Source organism: Nuphar pumila, chromosome 9 (assembly GCF_984573655.1).
Source record: "Nuphar pumila chromosome 9, dmNupPumi1.hap1.1, whole genome shotgun sequence".
NCBI classification, from domain to species: Eukaryota; Viridiplantae; Streptophyta; class Magnoliopsida; order Nymphaeales; family Nymphaeaceae; genus Nuphar; species Nuphar pumila.
Genome location: NC_143257.1, coordinates 116,138,941 through 116,159,756, shown reverse-complemented (window position 1 = coordinate 116,159,756; position 20,816 = coordinate 116,138,941). Strand labels below are relative to the sequence as shown.

The 20,816-nt window shown below is 37.7% G+C and overlaps 1 protein-coding gene across 3 annotated transcripts; it reads left to right on the top strand.

Annotated features, from left to right (window-relative positions):
* Positions 1 to 1,670: 1,670 nt before the first annotated feature.
* LOC149828984 (rhodanese-like domain-containing protein 9, chloroplastic) lies at positions 1,671 to 19,537 on the top strand. 3 transcript variants are annotated; one of them, XM_090017846.1, is made up of 7 exons: positions 1,671 to 1,797; positions 3,043 to 3,284; positions 4,042 to 4,192; positions 10,374 to 10,459; positions 10,556 to 10,660; positions 18,416 to 18,572; positions 19,213 to 19,537. In XM_090017846.1, the coding sequence occupies exons 1-6, from the start codon at positions 1,757 to 1,759 to the stop codon at positions 18,484 to 18,486; spliced, it is 696 nt and encodes a 231-aa protein (XP_089873972.1). In that variant the 5' UTR covers positions 1,671 to 1,756; the 3' UTR covers positions 18,487 to 18,572; positions 19,213 to 19,537. The 3 variants fall into 3 exon arrangements, with proteins under 3 accessions (XP_089873972.1, XP_089873973.1, XP_089873974.1); XM_090017847.1 differs by having other exon boundaries at positions 1,694 to 1,797; positions 3,020 to 3,284; XM_090017848.1 differs by having other exon boundaries at positions 1,713 to 1,840; positions 3,020 to 3,284.
* Positions 19,538 to 20,816: the final 1,279 nt, after the last annotated feature.

The window sequence follows — 20,816 nt, the reverse complement described above, 5'->3', positions numbered from 1 at the left end:
CAAACTAGTTTTCAAAAATGCATCTTTGGAAAGTGTTGGGAATATAAAGGGTTTCTTAAAATTCATCTTGGAAATTAATGGCCTTAAATGTTCTTAAAATCCAGTGTGAAAATTAAAAGTTTTGAATTATTTTAACTAGAAATTTAAATTTTCAACAAGACCTTAAACTTGTATCATTTTTAAAACTTTTGTCAATATGCTCAGCTTGAATGCTTCCAAAGTGGAGGAGACATGCGAGCAATCTTCTTTAGGGATAGCAGTGGGCAGGGGTGGGGGATAAGGTCTCCGCCCCCGCCCCATCTAAAAATTCCGTCCTCTATCCCCGCTTCCATTGTTGCATGGGTTTTGATTTTAACCTTCATCCCCGGTTCAAACGGGGCGAGGCGGGGCAGGACTCCGTTTTTCCTCAGTCCACTGTCATCCCTAAAGAGTATTTTAGTATTTTACTAACGGGAATTAGGAACGGTTGGGAGGGACAAAAAGTAAGTCCATCACCGTCTCTTTTTCTGCATGGGTTTTGATTTTAACTTCCATTCTCGCCTTCATCACCCTTTCATTCATCCATCTTCGGTCCAAACGGGGCGAGGCGGGACAAGGCTCCCTTTTCCATCCTCCCTAATCTTCTTGAAGCTGGTCACTGGTCAGTAGGGATGGCAATCGGGTCGGGTTGGCGGGTCAGCATACCTCAACCCGAACCTGACCCGTTTATTAAACGGGTCGGCTGTGGCAAACACGAACCCGACCCGTTTATTGAACGGGTAACCCGACACCACCCACCAACCCGCTTAATAAACTGGTTGGGTCGGGTAAACAGGTTGGCAGGTTAGTGGGTCAGGTTAGCGGGTCGGGTTGGCAGGCGGGTTGGTGGGTCGGGTTGGCGGGTTGACCCGCCCGCCTAACCCGTTTATTAAACGGGTCAGCAGGGTTGGCGTACCCCTAACACGAACCCGACCCGTTTAATAAACGGGTTAGGCGGGTCGACCCGTTTATTAAACGGATTCATTTTTGCCCAACCCAAACCCGCCTAAGAGGCGGGTTGGCGGGTCGTGTCAGGTTTTGCCACCCCTAGTGGTCAGGCAATGCTAGTGCTGTCAACGCTTAAGACACCCAACCCAAGTGTATTTAAGCCCACCCAAATAACAAATTGTCAGGTTTGGGTTTTGACAGGTCACCAAAATGAAATCTTAAACCGAGATCAGTTATAATTTCGGTTTACTTTTACTAAAAACATCTGGCAGTAGCAGTTAATGCAGGTCACTTTGGGTTAGACGTTGCAAGTTCGAATCTCAATGGTATAGTTGTATAACTGGTAGGGGTCTGCCTAACCCAAGCTTTCTCTGTAAAAAAACACACATAAAAATCTGGAGTCGAGTCAGGTATCTGGCAAAAAAACCGAGTCAGGTCAGATTTTCTATAAAAATCATAACCCAAACCTGGCCCACATATGGTCTGGTTCGGGCTGACCCGAATATCAAAAGATCGATGCATTCATGTTCATGCCAGAAAATTCGGGTTCAGGTTGGGTCCAGCACCCGATACAAACCCAACCTATTATTCATGCCTAGAATTTCTTTCATTATCCAATGGATTCTTGCAGCCCACGTGGCGACATCAGATTGGCGAGTTTAATTGCCAAAACATTTGATTCGAGCGTCCTTCCGAAAGGGAAGCGCTATCACTCCCTCTGCATGGCGAGTGGCGACTCTGAACAGACCATAAGCACCAAAGAGAGGAGGAGGAGAATAAGCATAGGAGGATGGCATCCCTTAGCTTCTGTACCACCTTGAGTTCATCTAGGTGATGACTGGAACACTGCCACCCATCTCTCTCTCTCTAATGGGTTTGTCTTTTTTCTCTTGGTATTTCGATTTTTGCCCGCTTCTGTTGTGAAGAAGTTCTATCTTGCATCAGAGTTTTCTTTTACCTTGGTTACTGAAAATGGGCTTGTCATTTTTGTTGGTATTTCGATTTTCACCCGCTTCTGCTGTGAAGTTGTATCTTGCTTCTCCAACCAGGATATAGCATTTTCAGAATTCGTGTAATCAGTTAGTTTTCACCATAATTTTTTCCTTTCCTGTTGTTGGTTTGTGTTTTTGGGCGTGCTTTCATGAAAATTGGGTTTGTGGGGTTGAAGAAAATTGAATGGAGTGATTTGTGCTGTGGAGGTCATGATGGTGGTAGTTAAGCTGATGAAGGGAATTATGTTTTAATTTCATGTCGGGATTAAAGAACTTCATCTTATTCAATCAACATGTAATTCTTGGCAGAAACGCGATATCTTGGAAGGATGGTCGGATAGGTAAGGTTCTTCATGTAGAAGTCTTCTGGGCCATGCCACTTTTGTAATGTTGACTTGAAGATCTTTTTATTTTGAAGTATACATGAGTTGGAGGGTGCATACGAGTTTCTTTGTCTTATTTTCTCTAACCAAATTTACTCCCAAAATCTCTTTTTTGGTAACAGATAATCAAGACGAATCCTCTATCCTGTCGTAGGTTAGGCTGGTCCAGAACTAGAATCGCATTCATTACTTTACTTGTCTTCTTGATCATGCATGTTCTCTTCATAAAGGCATAGGAGAATGATTTGTCTTCCCTAAGTGTACCATACTTGCAGGGTATTTCATGTATTATTCTGGGTTTAAGAAAGTTTAAGAATGGGAAACTTAATGACAGGACCACTTATGACCAAGAATGAATTAGGATCAATAAATTGAGAACTAACATGTTTTATGCCTTTGTGGTGAAAAGGAGGTGGTTATCAATAGAAGACTTCCGTATTCAAATATCTGGCTACATGCCAATAACCACTTTAATTGTTATAGTTTATGAAACTATTCCTTTCTGTTTTTCAATCTTAATTCCCTTTGTAACAAAGAATCTTTTTGATAAAAGAATAAAAGATAAAGAGCAATCTTGATAAAAAATAATCTCAGGAGCCTTTGTGCTGTTAGCTTGTAGAAAATCAAATTCTTATGATTTTGTGTCACTTCTTCTTAATATAGAATCTTTGTCAACAGAAATATCTTATGGGGGAATGCAGGGTATCTCGGGTACCATTCAAGTTTAACTATGCTGAAAGAGCCACCCAGAAGCCATCTGTCAGACGATGCATGGTAACTAGAGCTGAGGTCAATTTCGTGAATAGTGAAGAGGCAAGAAAACTTGTTACAGAAGAAGGTTATACTGTTGTGGATGTACGTGATAAAACTCAATATGACCGGGCCCACATAAAATCATGTTATCATGCGCCTCTCTTTATTGAGAATGCTGACAATGATTTTGGTACAGTACTTCGATGTCTCATTCTTGTTTCATTTGATCATACATCCATTTCTGCTACAAATGCATTAATTGTCCCCAATAATTTTTAGCATGATTTCCTTTAAGCATTTGTTTGGGAGAGCATCTTCCATATATTACAATGTACAAGTATCATAGTTATGTGTAGAATATTTGACATTTCTTAACAACATTAGTTATATGTCTATACATACTTGAATGTTTTACATGACAAAAATTGCATTTGGGAACTCATTTCACTTGGTTCTGAAAAGGAAACATAGAAACAGTCATTCTTTGGTCCTGCAGTGTTACTGGTACTACTCAATTTCATTATTTTCTCATTTAATCATCACATTGTCTTTGTCACCTATGCATTTGCATTTACTGTTCCCAATAATCATGAGCACAATTACCTTCAGGTACTTTTCATGTGTGAATCTTACATAGATTAGAGAGCAAGTTACAAGGTTATATTGCAAAAGGATTGACATTTCTTATCAACATATGTTGTGTGCCTATGCATGTTTTCTGAAATATTTTCACAATTGCAAATGCATTATTAACTCACATGGTCTCTTTTTTGCTCAATTATTAACTCCTCTACCTTGTTTCCATTTTCTATGCCCCAGTATCTTTCTATTCTTGTTTGTTACTTGTTCCAATTTCCAATTCTTATGCTTTCACAATTCACAAAACAACTTGTTCCTTATTTTCATCCACATCTTTAACTATGTTTTCATGTGTGTAAATTTTGCAGGCACCATTGTCAAGAGAACCGTTCACAACAATTTCTCAGGATTATTTTTTGGTTTGCCATTCACTAAACCCAATCCTGACTTTGTTGAATATGTGAAGAAGAATTTCACACCTGACAGTAAATTATTGATAGTCTGTCAGGAAGGATTGAGGTTAGTGAAGGTTCTGCCAGCTCTGGTATTTTTCCCATTTGTTCATGATAATAACGGATTGCATATCACCTGTCAGTTTTCTTTCTCCTCTTCAGAAGTAACAAAGACTAATAGATTATAAATTTAACTTTATAAAATATAAAGAAGCATGGGTATTTAATGTTTTCATTTGTTTGAAGATCAAACCTAAATAAATATATTATCCTGAACTTCCCTTAAGTATTGCTTACATGGTCATATTAGAAAAAACTGGCCTAGTCAGGTTTCATCGATTATGAGATTTCATATTCATGTTATAACTACATGCATATTTCATGTAATTAGGTAATGATATTGATTAATCCCTTTCAAATTTAAACACCTTATAGAACACCTCATAGAATGTGGGAATGCCCCTTAGCCTTTTGTATAGCCTTGTGTCATGAATATTTTTGTTACATGTGAAAAAATATTGTCTGCACCTGCTTAAGTGACAGCACAAATTAAAATAATATAATCTACACTTCACAAACATTAAATCTCCAGGAGTTGGAACACGGTTATAAGATGAATATGTCAAACCTCACAATAGATGAAGCCCTGGCTAGGTCAATTTTTCTATTTTAAAACATCCAGGAATATGTGAGTTGTAACATTTAGACATATGTAGAAATGCAGTTTGTTTCTTACCCTACGTTTTTCTTGTGTGAAATTAGTACAGTTAGGAACATTCTTAAAATATGCCATTCATACACTTGAAAGCAAGAGGTTTTAAGTTGCTATAGTGATGGATGAGCTTTAAGCCCTTTCCTATTTGCTATAGTGATGGATGAGCTTACGAGATCAATTCAAGAAAATGTGCCGTGGTGTATGTTGTTTGCTGATGATATTGTTTTGATTGATGAGTATAGAGCTGGGGTTAATGCTAAGTTAGAATTATGGAGACAGACATTAGAAGCAAGAGGTTTTAAGTTGAGTAAGAGTAAGACAGAATACATGGAATGTCGGTTTAGTAAGCAACGAAGTAGTGATGGGAGTGTAGTGAAGCTTGGTGAGCAAGAAATACCGGTGGATGATTGTTTCAAATATTTGGGATCTATCATTCAAAAGTATGGAGAAATTGATGGAGATGTAAATCATAGGATAAAGGTTGGGTGAATGAAATGGAAAAGTGTAACTGGAGTGTTGTGCGATCGTAGAATGCCATTGTGGTTGAAGGGAAAGTTTTATAGGATGACTATTAGGCCCGCTTTACTATATGGTACGAAATGTTGGGCTGCCAAGAGACATCATATTCAAAAAATGAGTGTAGCTGAGATGCGTATGCTGAGATGGATGTGTGGAAATACAATAAAAGCTAAGATTCGGAACGAGGAGATACGTAAGAAAGTAGGCGTTGCACCCATTGAAAATAAGATGAGAGAGAATCGTTTACGGTGGTTTGGACATATTCGGCGAAGGCCTAATGATGCTCCAGTTAGAAGGATGGAGAAATGGGAAAATATATTAGTTAAAAGAGGTCGGGGTAGGCCTAGGAAGACATGGATGGAGGTGATAGGAAAGGATATGAATGCTTTGAACCTCACCGAGGACATGGCATTGGATAGAAATGATTGGAGGAGAATGATTCATGTGGAAGACCCAGAATGATTTTCTTTTTTGGTTCATATCGCCGACCCCAATTGTTTTGGGATGAAGGTGTAGTTGTTGTTGTATACACTTGAAAACAGTCATTAAAGAATCAGTGTTGTGGTCAATCTGATCAGATCTTGCTGCAACACATCAAGATGAACTCTACTGATCATCTTTGGACATGATAGACTCCTATTACCTTTTCCAGGTCAGAACATAAGAAATGCTTGCTTCATCCATCTGCCCTTTTTGCTCCATGCTCCTATTACAGACCTCCCAAATATCTTTGAGTTTTCCATTATTCTACCCTTTTTTATTAGTTAATCAATAGTTTACCCTCACTTAGCAGATGTTTTCTTTCCAGGCTCCGTGCAGCTTTGTTCTCAAGGTTGGATGATAAATAGTATTTTTCTCAGTTTCATGCTATTTGCTTGTTCATCATGCTTTGCTTCCAACAATCCTCCTGATCACATCCTTCAATTCAACAAAAAAATTTAGGATATTTTCTCAAGACTCATGAAATTCCTTTAGAATTTGCTCTTTGACCTTATTATGTGACTCTCAAGGTTCCCATTGTTAGGTGACAACATAATGGCGTACTTGTAATATCTAGATACTTTCTTATTCAATTGTTCATAAACCCTTGTAATTCTGAAATCTGTGTCACCCTTAGTTATAGAGTGTGTGATCCCTCGCTCTCAAGGGGATTAAGGTTCATATTGTGGGAGCTGCATTTCACCAATGAAAAGCACAAGAGAGAGAGAGAGAGAGAGAGAGAGAGAGAGAGAGAGAGAGAGAGAGAGAGAGAGAGAGAGAGAGAGAGAGAGAGAGAGTTTCTCTCCCTTTTTTCCAGATACGTTGAGAGAAAGAACCTCCCCTTTTCTCCCTTTTTCTGGCCATAGTACAGCCATGGCCTGGCAGGAAAGTGGATTGTTGCCCATCTCTTATGGACTATGTCACATAGACATGTCTAACAAGCAGCCGTACCTGTGTCGATATGGGTACAGCTACTGGATGTTGGAGGAGTGTGGAGCCTGTTTCCTACCTGGATATAAATCCACAATTTTCACGGTGATTTTTTTGGAGGGTAGTTGTGTAATTTTACCCTAGACTTCTTGTTGTATTCAACAACACTAGTAGCCTCCATATAAAATTCGTAGACTCCTCCTATTTAAGGAGGCATCCTCCTCTATTTTGTGTATCCCAATCAATAAAGAAGAAGGCTTAGTGCAGTCGTATGGATGTAGGCAATTCTTGCCGAACCACGTAAAATCCTTGTTTTCGTGTGTGGCTGTTTCTTTTTTCCTTTTGTTTTTTTTCGTGCTTGTTTATCCATTGATAGGTCAAAGGGTCATTCCCAAACACTGGACATGGCATGGGTACGTGCTTGTCCAGATCGGGTCCAACCTTGACCCGACCCAAATAACATTTCTTTTTTAGTGACTTTTGACCTGTGTTCGGAGGGCAGAGAGGAAGAAGAGAAAGAGAAAGAGAAAGAAGAAGAAAAATAAATAGGAGAAGGAAGAAGAAGAAGAAAGATAAAGAGGAACGGGAAGAGGAGGAAGAAAAGGATAGAGAGAGAGTACCAGATCTTCTTCCTCAACCTACTCTTCTTCGTCTTCTTCTCTGCATCTGCCCGAGAGAGAGACTGGGGAGACAAAAGCCCCCTTTCGTTCCCCCACCCTCCTTTTTATTAAAAAAATTCAAATTCCTCCCCTTTTTTTCAAAAATTTCATTCAACCCCATTTAAAAAAAATCGATTCAAGAGCTTTTGTTTTCAAATTTCTAATATGGATCCTAATAGAGAACCACACCTTATCCATACCCAAACTCTCTCTCTCTCTCTCTATATATATATATATATATAATGTATAGCTGTGTCCCCGTATCCTCACTTTTTGAAATTGTCATGTCAGCTTATGGACTATGGTACCATTCCACTGATTTCTCAGAAATATGTGGCCTTAAACTTCTGCTGTAAGGGCTGGATTTTCTGACCATAGGGCAACCAGAAATTGGCCAGTGCTATCTGACACTGACAGCATTATTACAACTATTTTCCAGCCATCCTGTAGTCATATGGTGGCTAGAATGGTAGGGGGGGTTGCATACCCCTAGCATAAAAGAAATTATGGGGAATTAGAAGCAATCAATCCCAATAGATGGGGTTTTCTCATGAAAGAACTGGGGGCACCTGACCTCAGAACGTGTTGCAGCACAAACCAGGTTTATGAATTACAAGGTTGATGCATCATCCAAATGGTGCATCAGTCTGGTTTGAGGACATAACTTGATGAACCCTGTTTGTAATGGGGTTTAGCATATAGTTAATAAAAGCCTACTGAAGCATATCTTTAAAATTTAAATACTCAAAGAACGAGTTGTAAATGTGTGAACAAGATGTACAACTTGAGGGGGAGTAGTCAGCGACAACATAATATGTAATATCGAAAGGCCATCTTAAGTTTATTCTTATATAAATGAATTATGGAGTGTGTCATCCCTCGGACTTGACATGATCCGGTGTCAAAGTACTTATGTGGTTGCTACCTCTTTGCTGTTGTTCTTCATGTCAAATTATTAGTCACTTATGTGTGCATTACAGTGACAATTCTGGCTCAGTAACACGTGGTCAAAGTAAACATGAATTTAGTCAAAAGTTTAATTAAAATGAGTCCTATGACATTAGGAAGAACTATGAGATAAGCATAGTGGATCTCCAGTTTCTAATAACAGATTAAAATACAACAAAATAGTATTTTGAAATGCAAAGAGGCAAACCATCTTGTTTCATTTCTTAGCAAGGCTAATAGTGAAGCGGAAACACGAAGCGTAGCTCTATCTCTATAAGCCACTAGATCACGGACTCAAGGCTAGAGCCCATAGAGCAAAGAACAAAGAGAGAAGAAGCAAAATTAAAAAAATAGAACATAACTCAAAATCAACTGGCTAACAAGAAAGTAAGAAATTGAGCTACCATTTCAATTCAACCAGATGAAAAATGAGAGACATTCCACTTCCAATTGCATGTATTACACAAAAGTGAAATGAGGATCATTCAATGTGGGAAGGGAAAGGACTCAGAAAACCCTGCTCAAGGCATAGATGGCATGCTATTGTTACTTCCCTCAAGGAAGTTGAAGAAGTTCTTACAGAAGACGATGCTATTAATGCAATTGGACTGACCCCTTTTGTTTCCTTTGGTCCTCTTGTAATAGAAATAGACCCCAACCTTAGTTCATTGGGTGGCTGGGGTAGATTGGTTTGGTTGAAACCTTGCTTTCTGCTATGCCTGAAATAGTATGTGTTCTTGTTCTGATAGTCAATCTCTCGAGTGCCTAGCTTTAGCTATAAGAAGAAAAAAGTCAGGTTGTAGCTCAACTAGCTTTTAGCTTGTTGAATGTGGTGAGAGAAAGAAAGAGAGAGAGAGGTGAGAGTTTAGCTTCTTTTAGTTCATGCCCTGTAGCATTGATCAATTTGAATGCAAGTGATTTTATAATGTGAATGTATTCAATATGTGGTATGGCATGATGAGAGATCTTTTAACTCTTGAGGAAGAGGTAGAAAGGCTTCTGAGAGCCAGATTCAAGTGGGAGAACTGATTGCACATTGGAAAGAATATGCTCTGAGGCTAATGACTTAACTGATGATAGAATAGATATGACTATCTCAGTAGCTCTCATATTCAATGAAAGCTAACTGAATACCTATCTGCTGCCATTGGTATTTCATTTGCTGTAAAAGAAAAAGAGCTATGGCACTTCTGATGACTTTTCTGTTGAGCATAACTTCTGGAGGATTTGATATGGATGTCACTTGCTCTAGAATCAGCTGCTATTGAATCCACTATTGTTGCCGGTCTTGGAGGATGGGCTACTTCTTTTTCTTTTGTTCAAAGCTAGCCAACCATTCCATGAACATTCAACACTAGTGCTGCTCCTGTCTTCTCTGTATTATGATAGAAAAACCAAGATAATCAACAAAGGGCACGAGGCAATGGAACAACTTCCTCTTTCCCCCTGGTCCCTAGCATTGATTCTTTCAGACCCTCAGCTGAACAACTACGTCAATCAATCCTGACTGCACTAAAAGCACCTATCTTAGAAAATTCTTAAATTGGAATTCCTTATAACTTTCAGGTTTCACAATGATTAGTAAGATGACCTTACTGTTAAATTTTCTTCCATTTCTTGAAGATCTGGAAAGCTAGAGGCCTTTCACTTGAGATTCTGAGATTAATGCCCATAATGTGACAAGGCTTGTTGGTTATATTGAATTTTTTGAACTATAATAAACACAAATCACTGATTTCATGAAAGTTCAAGCTATAAAGATACAATTCTGTTGCATGATGATCTCTCTATGTTCACATAGATAAGAAGTAGTGAGATATTACAAGTTGGCATATAAAATGAAATCCTGTTCTCTTTGGTGATAGTGTAGACTTTTTCTTTTTATGATTGTATTCCCATTCTGGTTGCAAGATAGTTTTAGTAGTCATCTCCTATTGTTGCAAAATCCAGAGTGTCTTGAGAAGTTATTGAATTGACTGTTCCATTTGATGCATCAGGTCAGCTGCAGCTGCTAATAAACTTGAGGAAGAGGGCTTTCAGAATCTAGCTTCTATTACATCAGGCCTTCAGTCAGTAAAGCCAGGTTTTGTGCTCTTTACAAGCAAGGCAAACTGAAGTCTCACTAGGACATAATGTTTGCATTTCCATAAGGATGTGGAGCATTTATATCTTATTGCAGGAACATTTGACTCTATTGGATCCACTGAGCTGCAAAATGCAGGGAAGGCAGGTCTTATAACAGTTCAGGGAAAGATCTCAGCGGTCCTAGGCACCATACTCATCTGTAAGTCCTCTTTGCCTTACTACAAATGATATCCTTTAATATTGATAGAAAATTAGAAAGAAGGATAGTGCACTCCAAAATATAGAAATATCAGATGTATATATATATATATATATATATATAGAGAGAGAGAGAGAGAGAGAGAGAGAGAGAGAGAGAGAGACCATATTGTCATTAAGAGCAACTTAATCAGAGGCATGTTTGGTACAAAAATGGATCATGGCAGGCACATCCTACAGGTCTAATCTACATCGTTGGTGGCTGGATCAATTGCATTTAGGTGTGTTTTCATATGTACACTCTGCAATGTACGGAACCAAAGTCCTATAGGTTTTCATGGTTTGGACTTGACGGTGAATGTTATCATATCTCAAGATGCTGAGTCCCTCCCAAGGATACATATGGAGCACAAGTTTGTCTATCATTATTTGCATACTTTTCATATACAATACGTGAATACATCATTTTTTTAAACTGCTGTTTAGCATATTGCTTTTGGAGCTTTCTTCATAAGAAAATCAAAGATGAAAAAAAGAAAGGAGAAATCATCCTCAAACTTAGAATCTATTGCTATTTGTGCGCATAGTTGCCGATATTAGTGGATATTTTGAAAATATTGCATTTTAGGTCTTTAAAAAAAAGGAATTTAGGAAAAATGGCAGCATTTTTAAAAGAACATTAAATAAAATGTCCAATAAAAATTATCACCAAGACACTGTCAAGACCAATAATAGTGACTGTTTTTATTGTATCATTGTCTTTTATCAAACTATACCTTTGGTCTCCGAAAATTCTTTTATTTCACCTCTCACTACCTCCCATTAAGTCTTCAATGGTCTTATTATTTTCTCAACTTATTTTACTTACATCATGTCACTCTTTGTTATTGGCTTTGTGATAGATCTCCATACGTGTCCAAACCATCTTAAGTGACATTAGAATTTCTCTTATTGGAAGTACTCATAAATGTTTTATTATATATCCATTTCTAGTTTTATCTTTGTTCATAAATCCATGCATCCATCTTACATATACATTTCTGCTATGTGCACTCTCTTTCTATAAACTTTTACCTGCTCAACACTCAGTACCATGTAAGAGTGCTGGCCTTATAGCTAGGGCTCAGAGTGGTTTGGCTCGTCACATACTCGTTTGTGATCGAGTCATGTAGATGGCAAGCTGAGCCACAAGCTGCTCATTAAGCATAAAATGAGTTGAGCCCGAACACAGGGTGTTCGGATCAGTTCAACTCCTGTAAACTCATGAGAACGCATTATAATATAATATAAGTGTAACACATATTACAAAACTTTATTTGTCTAGTTGGTTGGAGTGTATGATAGGTAAGGAAGAGGTTTGCAGTTCAACTCTCACTATTTCCATGTTATACGATCCATTTAAAATTTTCTACACAAGCCAGCTCAGGCTCGTCTTGTGTTCGGTTAGGGTAGATCCGAGCCTGAACTGGGCTATATGGTAAATGAGTCGAGCCCAAACACAGGGTGTTCGGTTCCTTCAGCTTGTTTACCAGTGCTACTTATAGCTGTCTTCTGGAATCATTATTCTAATCTTAGAGGTGCTCATACTATCTTATATAGGGATGTCAAAGCGTCAGGTTTACCCGGACCTGACCCAGACCAAACCCTATAGGGTCCGGGTATGGTGACAAATAAGAAGACTCGATTAAGACCCGGGTCCAGACCCAAAGGTCTGATTAATACATGGACCTGGGTATAGTTTGTGAAATTTTATACCAGACTCGGGCACAACCCGAGTTCCGATTAAGACCTGCAAATTTTCAATGAAAAAATGATAAAAAATATTATTTTATCGGGTATAGTCCGGGTCTGGTTCATGTAGCTCTTATCGGGTCCGGGTATGGTTTCTCTTACAATAGACCCGATGAGACCCGGGTCCAGACCCGATACCATACCCAAAAATCTGGTCCAAGTCTGGTTTCACCTGGGTCCAAACCAAACCCGACCCATTGACAGCCTTAATCTTATATCATAGTTCCTAATAAAAGCTTTTGACATTGTTGAATTGCAAGATCTTCTTCACTAGTGTGTGTATAGTTCTGGGGAGTTTTGATAGTAATCTTTGTTCCAAGCCTAGATAAAAGATGAGAGTTAGTATAAATAGAAACAGGCTATGAAACTTTTGATACATCCTATAAATATGAGTCAATAAGAGAAATTCCATGTGTACTATGTTTCTATGACATGGTTCTTAACTTAGTTGTCATAGGCGCTAGGCGGTGAGCCCCTAAAAAAAGCCTAGGCGGTATTCCAAATAAAAAAAAATTTAAAAAAAAAACATAAAAAATATAATAAAACTCCGCCTGTGTAGTTATACACTGTCGGTCCCAAGCCCGGATAAAGGAGGAGGGTTGAGGTAGGCCTGTGACAGCCAGCATAAAAACTTTGTCATATCCTATGAAAATGAACCAATATGAGAATTTTGTTGGGGCGTTCCCTACTGAGCGACGCGCTGTACTCTCTAGGCCCGGAGGCAGTGATAAATGTGCAAGGGTTGCTAGGTCGTCGCCCAGAAGCGACGCGTCACACCGGCGCCCGGGTGTGGTGTCAAATAGGCAAGGGTTCCCTCACTTTGTTGGACGGGTGGGGGGGTAAAGAAGTTAGTCCAAGACCATAAAATTAGGTTAGCCACTTGGAACATAGGGTCTTTAACTGGTAAGTTGGTAGAGTTAGTAGATGTTATGTGTAGGAGAAAGATTGATATTTTATGTCTTCAAGAGACCAAATGGGTAGGTGAGAAAGCTAAAGTGATAGAACCTTGGGGATATAAGATTTGGTATACAGGAATAAATAGGAATAGGAATGGAGTAGGGATTGTTATGAGTCGTCAGTTTATAGATAATGTAGTTGAGGTCCGTAGGAAGGGTGATAGAATTTTACTTATTAAATTAGTATTAGGTACGGATATTATTAATATTATTAGTGTTTATGCACCTCAAGTAGGTTTAGATGATTCCATTAAGCATCAATTTTGGGAAGATTTAGATGGAGTAGTACAAGAGACATCTTATGGAGAAAAGCTTTTCATCGGCGGTGACCTTAATGGACATGTAGGCATTAGTAGGGAGGGATTTGAGAATATCCATGGAGGCTATGGTATAGGAGAAAGAAATGAAAGTGGAGAAAGGATTTTAGATTTTTGTTTGTCCTATGATATGATCTTAGCAAACACTTGGTTTAGGAAGAGGGAGTCTCACCTAGTAACATTTAAAAGTGGGGTTAATACGAGTCAGATAGATTTTTTCCTACTTAGAAAGAGAGATAGGGGTTGTTGCATCGATTGTAAGGTTATACCAGGAGAAAGTGTAGCTACACAACATAGAGTCTTAATTTTAGATCTTAGAATTAGACAATGCCGCAAAAGGGATAGACATAGGATAGATCATAGAATTAAGTGGTGGGCACTGAAAGGAGCTAAACAAGGAATGTTTTTAGAGCAGGTAGTTAAGGAAGTTGATTGGTGTCTCGAGGAGGATTCAGAATCAATGTGGAATAAGATAGCGGGTGGTATGAGAAAAGTAGCTAAGGAGGTATTGGGTGAGTCTAAAGGCGGTGCACCACTAGGTAAGGATACATCATGGTGGAACGAGGATGTCAAATTAGCTATTAAGGTTAAAAGAGAGTGTTATAGAAATCTAAGTAAGAGTCGTGATAATGAGAATTTGGAGAAGTATATGATAGCAAAGAAGGAAGCTAAAAAAGTTGTTCGAAACGCGAGGGCTAAGGTATATAAGGAGGTTTATGACAAGTTGGATACCAAAGAAGGCGAGAAGGATATTTATAGGCTTGCAAAGATGAGAGATAGGAAATCGAAGGATTTGGGTATGGTTAGATGTATCAAAGATGAAACGCAAAGGGTTTTAGTCAAAGATGAGGAGATTAAGGAGAGATGGAAAGATTATTTTGATAAGCTATTTAATGATAGTCATGCTCAAGATCTTGGAGACTTCTCCATTCCTTTTCATGAGATAAATCGTGACTTCATGCGCAAGATTCAAAAGAAAGAAATTGCAGAGGCTTTGAAGAAAATGAAATCAAGAAGGGCAGTTGGCCCAGATGGTATACCTATCGAGGCTTGGAAATGCTTGGGAGAGAAAGGTTTAGAATGGTTGACAAATCTTTTTAACTTGATTTGGCGAACAAATAAGATGTCTAATAAGTGGAGGAAGAGTACTTTGGTGCCTTTATATAAGAATAAGGGTGATATACAAGATTGCACAAACTATCGTGGTATAAAACTCATGAGTCATACTATGAAACTTTGGGAGAGGGTGATTGAGTCTAGGTTGAGGAAGGTTGTCATGATATCGGAGAATCAATTTGGTTTTATGCCTGGAAGATCAACTATGGAAGCTATACATCTTCTTAGACAACTTATTGAAAGATATAGAGAGAGGAACAAAGATTTGCATATGGTTTTTATTGATTTAGAGAAGGCATACGATAGAGTACCTAGGGACGTTCTCTGGTGGACAATGATGAAGAAAGGTGTTTCTCTCAAGTACATTAGTATAATTAAAGATATGTATGAAGGAGTAGTAACCAATGTCCGCACTTGTGGAGGGGTGACAACCAATTTTCCGATAACGGTTGGGTTACATCAAGGATCTGCTTTAAGCCCTTTCCTATTTGCGATAGTGATGGATGAGCTTACGAGATCAATTCAAGAAAATGTACCGTGGTGTATGTTGTTTGCTGATGATATTGTTTTGATTGATGAGTCTAGAGCTGGGGTTAATGCTAAGTTAGAATTATGGAGACAGACATTGGAAGCTAGAGCTTTTAAGTTGAGTAAGAGTAAGACTGAATATATGGAATGCCGGTTTAGTAAGCAACGAAGTAGTGATGGGAGTGTAGTGAAGCTTGGTGAGCAAGATATACCGGTGAATGATTATTTCAAATATTTGGGATCCATCATTCAAAAGTATGGAGAAATTGATGGAGATGTAAATCATAGGATAAAGGTTGGGTGGATGAAATGGAAAAGTGCTACTGGAGTGCTGTGCGATCGTAGAATGCCATTGCGGTTGAAGGGAAAGTTTTATAGGACGACTATTAGACCCGCTTTACTATATGGTGAGGAATGTTGGGCTGCCAAGAGACATCATATTCAAAAAATGAGTGTAGCTGAGATGCGGATGCTTAGATGGATGTGTGGAAATACAATAAAAGATAAGATTCGGAACGAAGAGATACGTAAGAAGGTAGGTGTTGCACCCATTGAAAATAAGATGCGAGAGAATCGTTTACGGTGGTTTGGACATATTCGGCGAAGGCCTAATGATGCTCCAGTTAGAAGGTTGGAGAAATGGGAAAATATATTAGTTAAAAGAGGTCGGGGTAGGCCTAGGAAGACTTGGATGGAGATGATAGGAAAGGATATGAATGCTTTGAACCTCACCGAGGACATGGCGTTGGATAGAAATGATTGGAGGAAAAGGATTCATGTGGAAGACCCAAAATGAATTTCTGTTTTGGTTCATATCGCTGACCCCAATTGTTTTGGGATGAAGGCGTAGTTGTTGTTGTTGTTGTTGTATAAAAAATATAATAAGAAACATGTATACAACATAAAATCAATCAACAATAAGCAATATTCAAATAATATGTTGTTGGACATTCTAAAGCAATTATATTACATAACCTTAACTTGTTCAAACAAATTAAGAATAAAACAAACAATACAACTAACAATGTAAAGAACAATACACAAAAAATAAAATCATGTATACAAAAAAATTAACAACAATAGACATAATACAAGCAATAGACAAATATTTTCTTCTTCTTCTTCTTCTCAACAATAGATATAATACAAGCAAGAGACAAATAATATGTCTTCTTCTTCTCAACAATAGACATAATACAAGCAATGGATAAATAACGTATCTTCTTCTTTTTCTTCTTCTTCTTTTCATCCTCCTCGAAGAAGAAAACAAATGATATGTTTTCAAAAATAAAAATCTTCAAAAAAAGAAAAAAAGAAAAAAAGAAAAAAGCATAGGCTCTAAAAAAGCATAGGCAGTAATATAGGGCCCCACCGCCCAAACCTGGTTGCCCAGGCGGTGGGGCTGCACCTAGGTCGCCCATGAACAACATTGATGTAATTGCTTAAGGACAATGAGTATGTTAATAAGCATCAAAATGTCAAGATAACTTACACCTGGAGTCAATGAGACTGCTCTTAATCCATATCAATCCACAAAAAGATCATGCATAATATTGTACACTTATAGTGGACAGTGTTAACCATGGACTGTTGGTGACTGATAGGGAGGCTGTCAAATGTTAAGCACCACCTTGTCCAGTTGCATGCACATTTATCTTTCTATCATTATCATGTACTATATAATCGGCCCGCCCATATGGTCGGGCCTTATAAGATAACTCAAATGTTTAGAAAAGGTTTACATCAAAGACATTTATCAAGATTGAATGTAAAAATAATTAGAAATATAAATACATTGATAATTTTAAAACATTATAAAATGAAGAAACACACTGATCTAATTCAGGTCTAGGTCTGGGTCCTGGTCTGGGTATGGCTAGAAATTATGAACCCATGTATTTCGGTATGTGTAGGGTCAGGTATAATTGGGTGGGGTCCCCTTTTCTAATCGGGTCTAAAACATAGACCCAGATCGACCAATTTTGATTTGGGTCCAAGTTCAGGTCTGGGTATGGGTGAAAAAAAAAATGTAGACCCATATGGTTTAACGGCTTGGGATATGATCGGTTTGGGTTTTAACAGATTTGGTTTCAGCTTGTGTCTTGATATAATTGGTAGACTTAATTACCTGCCAATCAAAAAATATATAAAGTAGTGGAATCGACTATTCATTACGAAGATTATATGCAACAAATGAGATGCTTATTAACTATTTTAAATAATGTCAAAATCTAAATATAAAAAAAATCTCGATACCAACCAATCATTTGAAGTTGAAAAAAAGACATCAATGATATATCATATTCAAAATGTATTAGGTATTCATCAGTCGGTTCACATATGAAACAGATTTGGGTACATAATCGGTTCAGGTACAAAGCGAATTCGGGTTCGGGTCGGTTCAAGAATAAAATGGGTTTCGGTACATAATCGCATCAGGTTCAGGTTGGCCTGGTTTTAAATTATGGGGAACCATTTGGGTCGAATATAAAAAGTAGATCAGGTCCAAGGGGATTCGGATCTTCATTGATAATACCCACGATCCGATATGTTTTCATTACGAGTCTATATTTTGGACACGACCCAAACCCATGGGTCCGCTCATATCGGGTCAGGTCAGGTTAACCGGTTTGAGACATCAAGTCTGGTAACCCAGTTACACCCCTATGAACAACATTTTAGAGAGAGAGAGAGAGTAGTTATAAATAGTAACTCATTAATTTTTAAAAAATTGCAATGTGTCATGTAAGACTTTTTTCTTAAGAAAATATTATGCAAATGCCCATTCAAAATTTGAATTGCACTCTTAACTCACAACAAGAACATCCAATTTTTTGCACATGATACCTTGCTTCTGCTTTTATAATATTTAGGATAAGTCTTACCATCGATCAATTCAATTTGATGATCATTTTCTGCGAAATTTGTCATTCAACACTACTCTAATGATATTTTGTAAAACAGTAAAACTATTAGTAGGTTGAGCATCTGGTTATTTGATCTATTGACAGGATCATTGCTAAACTGGTTATGCTTTACTCTTTGCAGGTGCATATCTTTTCATTACTTTCTTTCCAGAACAAGCAGAGAAGTTATTTCAATTGGGACCCGCAAGTTAGCAGCCTCATGATAGGAACTCAAATTTTGTGATTCGTCGTCAATTTGAAATGGGCTGCTGGACTCAATGTATAACAGTATGTAAAAGGTTAGTTTCAACCTTAAAGTCTAATGACAAAGAACAAAATGATGCTTTCACTGCATTTGCTTTTATATAAACTGAAGAAGAAATCCAATGTTCACCCTACTGACAACAAAGTCCCAGAATAACCTATAACTAATCTACCTCTTTCAGTTCTTTAATTTGAATCATTTTGGATAACTGAGATTTATATCTTAACAACATTATAAACAGTTGCTGGGTTGTAATCACTTGTCAGTTTGTGTTGAAGGCCAAAATGTTCCTAGAGGTTTGACCATACCAAGGAAATATATATTCACCCGTACAGGTGTGCATTGCTGATACTTCCAACTCTTAAATGCATGTTCTCAAATGTGTTTGTATCTTTTACTTACAGACATGATTGAAAAGATGCTCATATCTTCATAATACAGTGCAAGATTCTAGGTTGTGTTGTAGGCTGCATAGATAAACGCATGTGGAGAACGAGTACCAATCACTTGCATAAGATGATAAGATCTATGGGATGCTTACTTAAAAATAGAAACTGTTTGATTTCTATGAAGTGATACCTGTAGTTGCCCTGTGGATCACTTGCTACAATTTTCATACGGCACCGATTGCTAGCAGTGGATATAATCAATTACTTGGTTGTGTTTTTGTGCAGGCTTTCACATACCAATTGCATGTTGGAAAACAAATGCACGATAAGATCAGGTTGGTCTGATTGATGATGTGATGCTCTCGCAAAGCCTCTGCAAACATTGGTCCACCCATTTGTAACAACTGTTTGTTGACTTGTATCATTAGAAAAGAATTTGCTATTGTTTCTTTTCTGGTCCAAATGCAAGATTATGTTGGATAGGCTCATTAAATTCCCGAGCTATCTTTAATTCGAGTTAAGCATATTATGTGTTCATTGTGCTTTTGAAGCAACACGGAAAGAAAAAATCATGCAATTTGTTGTATGATTGACAGAATTCGGATTGCAAGTACCTTGAACCAGCTTCATATGCATATCTTACAGAATTCAGATTCTGCAACATCTGTGAAGTTTCTTGCATTGCTGCATTTTTCCTTTTTTTTCTCCAAACTAAAAACATGCTTCTTTTTGTTGATGCAAATGAGTGGATGCTCCATTGGTAACTAACTCATGCCCTCCAAAACTTGACCATCAAAAAGAAAAAAGAAAATTTTGAGTGTGCATTTTAATCTATGTGCTCCTTTCTCTGCAAATCAGAGGCATTTGCACTGGCCCTACAGATTGCAGAGATGACTTTCCAAGAAAGATCTCATTCTCCTGATCATGTTTTCAATGATATTATGTTATGTCCAAGACAATGCAAAACATGTGGATATTTGACATCATTTTTTAAAGGTTTTGGTTCTTAAGAGCAACATTGAGATGTAAAATAAGTAGGATCTATGGCAACACAACACTAGAGGGGGGTGAAAAATGTTCAGAAAATAAAATACAAAAATTATAACAGCAATACACAAACCACAATGAACAGCAACACAACAGATTTTTATCTTGGTTTGGTCCTCCAGACTTGCATCCAGTCCCCAAGTGCAATCCAACTTGAGATTCCACTAAACTTGATATTGAAACCCAAGATCAAAACTAGTACAAGCCACTCTTTGCAGCAACCTTGACCAGCCTCTGCCACGCAAAGAACGCTTCTCTCAGAGAGACTTTACAGCAGTTCAAAAAATAAATTGCAGAACATGTACAGGAATCCTATAAACCACTTTAACAGAACTGTAAATGAGGGCCTTAGAATCTCATGATTTTTCTCTCTTTTGCAGCAATTGTTATTCTTGTTTTTTAAACAACAAAGTATATAGGGAGGCTTAAGTAAAAGACATTGCAGGAAGGGATGTTTTTTTTTATAAAATTGTCAAACACGCCTTTCGCTGTGGGTATTAAAAAGAAATAGTTTAAACTGTTTCAACGTCTCTCTTTTAAAAAAAAACGTTTCTCTCCAAAATTAGTCATTTTTAAAGTCCTCTCTCAAAAACGTCTCTCACAGAAAAGAGGTCTTTCTCAAATTCCTCTCTCTAAAAGATGTAACGTCTCTCTTTCAAAAATGTCTCTTAAAAAATTCAAAAGTGTCTCTCTCAAAACTTTCTTTTTCAATTTGGCTTTTTCAATTTGTCTTTTTCAGTCTTTATTAACATCCTTTCTAAAAGACATCCTTAAAATGACTTCCTTTAAAAAATCATATAAAAAAGACTTTCTTTTAAAAATCATGTGAATAAAGAGTTCTT